At 42.4% G+C, this 6,872-nt stretch overlaps 1 protein-coding gene across 1 annotated transcript in view; it reads right to left on the bottom strand.

The window, feature by feature from the left end:
• Positions 1 to 6,872, bottom strand: part of PTK2 (protein tyrosine kinase 2) — a 167,018-nt gene that overhangs the window by 12,933 nt on the left and 147,213 nt on the right. The window contains exon 25 of the mRNA XM_007464627.1: positions 3,492 to 3,554. Coding sequence (XP_007464689.1) covers positions 3,492 to 3,554 — 63 coding nt within the window. The remainder of the gene's footprint in view (positions 1 to 3,491; positions 3,555 to 6,872) is intronic.

Raw genomic sequence — 6,872 nt, 5'->3', positions numbered from 1 at the left:
TGCTCAATATGTTATCATTTTATTAATTGAAGAAGTCTTGGGCTTCCCTGGTGGCGCAGTGGTTGAGAGTCCGCCTGCCGATGCAGGGGACACGGGTTCGCGCCCCAGTCCGGGAAGACCCCACATGCCACTGAGCGGCTGGGCCTGTGAGCCATGGCCGCTGAGCCTGCACGTTCGGAGCCTGTGCTCCGCAACGGGAGAGGCCACAGCAGTGAGAGGCCCGCGTACAGCAAAAAAAAAGAAGTCTTGATGCACACTGTAAGTTACAGGTGTACAGTATAGTGATTCACAATTTTTAAAGGTTATGCTCCATTTGTAGTTATTATAAAATATTGGCTATATTCACTGTGTTCTACAATACGTCCTTGCGGCTGATTTTTTTGGCCGCCCCGTGCGACTTGCGGGATCTTAGTTTCCTGACGAGGGATTGAACCCGGGCCCTAGCAGGGAAAGCGCCGAGTCCTAACCACTGCATCGCCAGGGAATTCCCACTGTAGCTGATTTTATACAAAATAGTTTACACCTTTTAATCTCCTACCCTTGTATTATTGCCTCTCTCCACTGTTAACCACTAGTTTGTCCTCTATATCTGAGTCTTTTCGTTATATGCACTAGTTTGTGATACTATACAATATTTGTCTTTCTGACTTATTCTCTTAGCATAATACCCTCCAAGTCCATCCATGTTGCTGCAAATGACAAAACTTCATTTTTTATGGCTAAGTAGTATTCCATTGTATATATACACCACAGCTTCTTTATCCATTCATCTGCTGATGAACTTGGGTTGCTTCCATATCTTGGCAATTATAAATAATGCTGCTATGAACACTGGAGTGCATGTATCTTTTCAAATTAATGTTTCTGTTTTTTTTTCGGACATATGCCCAGGAGTGGGATTGCTAAATCATATGGTAGTCCTATTTTTAGTTTTTTGAGACCTCCATACTGTTTTCCACAGTGGCTGCACCAATTTACATTCCCACCAGCGTACAAGGGTTCCCCTTTCTCCACATCCTCACCAACATTTGTTATTTGCGTTCTTTTCGATAATGGCCATTCTGACCAGTGTGAGGTGATATCTCACTGGGCTTTTGATTTGCATTTCTCTGATGATTAGCCATGTTGAGCATCTTTTCATGTGTCTGTTGGCCATCTGTATTTCCTCTTTGGAAAAATGTCTATTCAGGTCTTCTGCCCATTTTTTAATTGGGTTGCTTTGTTTTTTTCTGACATTGAGTTGTATGAGCTGTTTATATATTTTGTATATTAACCCCATATCAGTCACATCCCCTGCAAATATTTTCTCCCGTTCAGTAGGTTGTCTTTCATTTTGTCAGTGGTCTCCTTTGCTGTGCAAAAGCTTTTAAGTTTAAATTGGTCCCATTTCTTTATATTTGCTTTTATTTCCTTTGCTTTAGGAGACAGATCAAAAAAATATTGCTATGATTTATGTCAAAGAGTGTTCTGCCTATGTTTTCCTCTAAGAGTTTTATGGTTTCTGGTGTTATATTTAGGTCTCTTAAAAAATCTTTAAAAACTTTAAAAATTTTTTTGTTTCCTTTTGTTTCCGATCTTAAAGTCTTTAATCCATTTTCAGTTTATTTTTGCATATGGTCTTGGAGAATGTTCTAATTTCATTCTTTACATGTAGCTGTCCAGTTGTCCCAGCACCACTTACTGAAGAGACTGTCTTTTCTCCATTGTATATTCTTGCTTCCTCTGTCATACCTTAATTGATCATAAGTGTGTGGGTTTATTTCCGGGCTCTCTATTCTGTTCCATTGATCTATATGTCTGTTTTTGTGCCAGTACCTTACTGTTTTGATTACTATAACTTTGTAGTATAGTCTGAGGTCAGGGAGAGTGATTCTTTCAGCTCTGTTCTTCTTTCTCAAGATTGATGTGGCTATTTGGGTTCTTTTGTGTTTTCATACATATTTTAAAATTATTTGTTCTAGTTTTATAAAACATGCTATTAGTATTTTGACAGGGATTGCACTGAATCTGTAGATTGCCTTGGGTAGTATGGTCATTTTAACAATGTTACTGCTTCCAATCCAAGAACACAGTATATCTTTCCATCCGTTTGTGTCCTCTTCAATTTCTTTCATCAGTGTCTTCTAGTTTTCCGAGAACAGGGCTTTTACTTCTTTAGGTAGGTTTAATCCTAGGTATTTTATTCTTTTTGATGTGATGGTAAATGGGATTGTTTCCTTAACAGGAAACAATGAACAATAGTTCATTCTTAATCTACAGAAATGTGACAGATTTCTGTATATTAATTTTGTATCCTGTAACTTTACTGAATTCACTGATGAGCTCTAGTAGTTTTCTGGTGGCATTTTTAGAATTTTCTATGTAAGTATCATGTCATCTGCAAACAGTGACAGTTTTACTTCTTCCTTTCCAATTTGGATTCCTTTTTCTTGTCTGATTGCTGTGGCTAGGACTTCCCATACTATGTTGAATAAAAGTGATGAGAGTCAGCATCCTTGTCTTCTTCCTGATCTTAGAGGGAATGCTTTCATGTCATCTCTCCAATATAAAGAGTGAGCACTGCATGTGGAGATGTTAACTGGGGAACAGCGTGATTTTGCACTTGTGGACTAAGGAATGCCTAATATTCTGTCTGTAGAGCCCACTGTGCCAGCATATCTTATGGGAAATGCCACACCTTCACACGCTGGCAACTGAACACATCTTCTAGGGGCCAGATCTTAGGGGGAGCTGGATTTTAGAGCACAGACTAGGGAAAACTATGCATCTCGGAGCTGGATGACGACACAGTCTAATGTATGTAGGTATGTACGTGTATGCATGTGTGTCTAGAAATGAAATGGTTTATTTCTACTCATAAACCTTATTAGGGGTGGATGGAGATTTATCTCCTTAAGTCCATTACCCAGCAAGTGCAGGTCTCCCCCTTTTTACTGGGGATTTCTTTAAGTTTTAAAGAAATCTGCATTTATTTTAACCAGATATCTGCTAATGGAAATCATAACAATTTTAACTACTCTCCCCTGAAGACCAGGGAATATTTCTAGCAGGCTTTAAATATATTTGGAATAATGATAATAAGCTAGGTCTTTAAAGAAAATTTCAGGCATTTCCCCCTACAACACCCAGCAGAAAAAAATCTTGCTTGAACAAGTTTTCTGTGACTGTGGAAACTTTCATAAAACACAAAACAAGAGTATAAAAATTTAGCAGATGACAACTTGCTGTAGCAACAATTTGTGTACGTATTTCTTTAGGACACGGAGAGTTCAGCTTACTATTGAAAAGAGTGTATTAGTAATGGGGTAGAAAATTTTCTACCTAAATACGCATGTTGGGCTGCGTACCGTAAGTTTTAATAATCTTGGCTAAAACGCTGATTTTAGTTATAGAATGAATTATTGTGTTCCATACGACAAATGCTAGTAAGCCTGGACATCCCAGGACACAAAGTGGTCCAGATCCTGATGAGAACGTGGGCAGCTGCTTACCGGGCCCTGAGGACCTCCATCCTCCCTGTCGATGCTGCCTCGAGAGAGCCGCACGTCAGGTTTCTAGAGAAACGAAAGCAAACTGAACAGTTTCATTCTTGGTTTGAAAACCACCGACATATTTCTGTACTAAGTTTCGTCCTTTGTAACACAATTGTCCTCTGAATAAGAAGAGTTAAAAGTTCCCCAGTTTCACAAAAATTCTCAAAGCCCAGTGGTGACAAGCCCAGGTCAGCTGCCCCAGCAAAGCCCCTTTCTCCGCACACATGTATAGCTAACAGGACTGGCACCTGTGCCCTGGCCCCATATGACACATGAAGATGTGCACTCCACATCTCTTCATAGCAGCAAAGCGAGTTTTCTTCACCTAGAAAATCCCCACCCCAGGAGGAGGCACCAATGCCTGCTTCCTGGCACGTTAAGGCTTATATGTACTTGGCTGTCTTGCCAAAGCAGCAAATGGTCCAGTGACAAGTTTTCCCCCGGCACTGCATCCAGAATACAGAAACCAAACAGAGAAATCTTGACTTAATATAAGTAAGAGTAAATGAATTTCACTAACATAAGATTAACAAAGTAGGCCACATGCTGTCAAGGTGTGGAGCTTGGTAGGTTTTCTCCTCGTGAAAGCAATGCTGTGAGGTGGCCCCAGCCTGCCCCACGATGGCATGGATTTCACGGAGTCCCCAGGCAGCCACACCGACTCCTGCCCCCTGCCCCCTGCCCCCGCCCCCGCCAGGCACACTGGCTGACCTCTCATCTCTTAGTCTCTGCCAGTCTGCTGTATCTTACAGACCCTCTATTTGGCAGAGATCAGGCAGTCACAACTTCCTTGTTAGACAAAGAACATCTTGACATCTGATTCGTCGTACTTTCTACACCTGAGGAGGGCCCAACGCTGAGGACACCAACCGCAAGCACCTGTCGGGGATGCTGATGGATAAACAAGCTTCGTCTCTCCTTTCTTTGAAATGTGTGTTTTCAAAAGTGAAACCATGTCATATAATTTCATAACCTTCATATAATATTATATAGTGGAAATTGGTAAAAAAGTCAGAATACTGTATAATATTCCAGAGCATGAATGCTGTCACACACAGAGGAAGGTGGAAACAGCCTGGGCTCGGGCAGTAGCCATCAGGGTTCAGGTCAGCCTCCCGCCCTTGCCAGCTGTGTGACCCAGGCCTCAACTATCTTCATCTCTAAGATGGGGCGATAACAGCACCTGCCATGCACCACCCCAACCCTTGTCAGGACTGAACGAGTTAATACTGGCAAAGTACTGAGTCACTGCCATGTACGTGTCAAGTAGAATAAACAGTTATCCTGCTGTTTGTTGAACATCTGGGCCGTTTTCAAAATTTCAGCTATATAAATAGGCTGTGGGTAAACATCTTTGTATACAAATCTTTGACGAAATTCCTGATTAGTTCCTGGGGACAGATTTCTAAGAATTGAGTAACTGAGTCACAGGGTTTAAACATTTGAAAAATTGAGCATATCAGCTGCCAAGCTGGTCCTGCCTTGGTCCGCGATGGACTGTGCCCCAACACTGCTGGACTTCACTTAAAACTTGCAGCCAATCAATAAACAAAATGCCACCTGTTGCAATCTGCCCCTCCCCCTTCCTTAAGTAGTAGAACATCTCTGTTTCCTCTCACAGATGCTAAGCTGCCGTGGACAAGGTTCACCTCTCCTAACCCATTTCCTCACCCACACAGTTATTATAAGGATTAGGTAAGTGCTTGGCACAGAAATGTGCACATATGAGATGGTTAGTAAATATGTGCTGAAGGAATGCATTAATAAAAATGCAAAGGAGAAAAGATTTTACAGAGGAGGAACGTGAAGCTTAGAAAGGCAGAACCGGTTGCTACAGGCGACACGAGCTGGATTCAATCAGGCAACAAATATTTAGTATCTTCTAAGTGCGGAAAATATTTAATTTACGTTTTTACTTAAACAAAAGCTGCTCATATATTGTTTGCTTACAGAGTAAGGTGCTGGGTTTCATGTATTTACATGAAGTATCTATTTTTACTTTCATATAAAATACATGAAATGGCTTATTTTTCTTTATGTACAACAACTCCCCAGTGATATACTTTTCCAAAGACAGAGTTTCAATCTTTTTTTTTGTTTTTTTTTTGTGGTACGCGGGCCTCTCACTGCTGTGGCCTCTCCCGTTGCGGAGCACAGGCTCCGGACGCACAGGCTCAGTGGCCATGGCTCACGGGCCCAGCCGCTCCGCGGCATGTGGGATCTTCCCGGACCGGGGCACGAACCCACGTCCCCTGCATCAGCAGGCGGACTCTCAACCACTGCGCCACCAGGGAAGCCCCAGCGTTTCGATCTTAAAGGAGGCCTAGCTATGTAAAGTCCACTTGTGTTCCATGAAGAGAGATATTTTAGCGTTTTCCTCATACAGTCAACAGAGCCTGTCTGCATAAAAGTGTCATGCTGGGAACTAAAGAGCAATCTAGCCAAAGACAGCCTGTCAAAAAGAAGAGATTCTATTATTGTTTCTGCTACTGGGTGAAGCTAAATTCCCCTGTTTTCCCCTTACAGAATATTCTAGATCTCTAGCCCTCTGGGGCCCACAACCAGCTGCCCCAGGACCCAGCCCCTCTTATCAGCAGGCTGGCAGCCACTGGACAAGGCAGGGCCAGGCAGCCAACAGGGCTGGGCCAGCCTCACCTACCAGCTGCCCACAGTAGCTGGCCCAGCCACAGCAGAAGGACCCACACAACCCACACATGGGACAAAAGCATACAGCTCTGGTGACCAAAGGGGAGGGTGCTGCTGGGTTCCAGAGGATGTCTCTTACATAAGGCCACTTCTCCAAGATTGAAAAAATGTAACTGACCCTTCCTAATACACAGAGATAAACATAGAGAATTAGGCAAAATGAGGAGACAGAGGAATTCCAAATAAAAGAATAAGACAAAACCCCAGAAGAACTAAGCAAAGTGGAGATATGCAATCTACCGAAGAAAGAGTGCAAGGTAATGATCATAAAGATGGTCAACAAACTTGGGAGAAGAATGTGGGTGAACACAGTGAGAGTTTAACAGAGAGTTAGAAAATACAAAGAAGCAACCAACAGAGCTGAAGAATACAATAACTGAAAAAATACACCGGAAGGAATCAACAGTAGACTGGATACAGAGGAATGGGGAACGGATCAGTGAACTGGAAGGCAGAGTGGTGGAAATCACCCAAGATAAACAGAAAAAAGAAAAAAAAAAAGGGGGGATAGTTTGAGACCTCTGGGACAACATCAAGCACACTAACATTCAAATTATAGGGGTCCCAAAAGGAGAAAAGAGAAGGGGGTGGAGACCTTATTTGAAAAATATCATAGCTGAAAACGTCCCTAAC

Source organism: Lipotes vexillifer, unplaced genomic scaffold (assembly GCF_000442215.2).
Source record: "Lipotes vexillifer unplaced genomic scaffold, Lipotes_vexillifer_v1.1 scaffold394, whole genome shotgun sequence".
In the NCBI taxonomy this organism is placed as follows: domain Eukaryota; kingdom Metazoa; phylum Chordata; class Mammalia; order Artiodactyla; family Lipotidae; genus Lipotes; species Lipotes vexillifer.
Note: the sequence above shows the minus strand (reverse complement) of the source record. Positions and strands in the feature narration are given on the sequence as shown.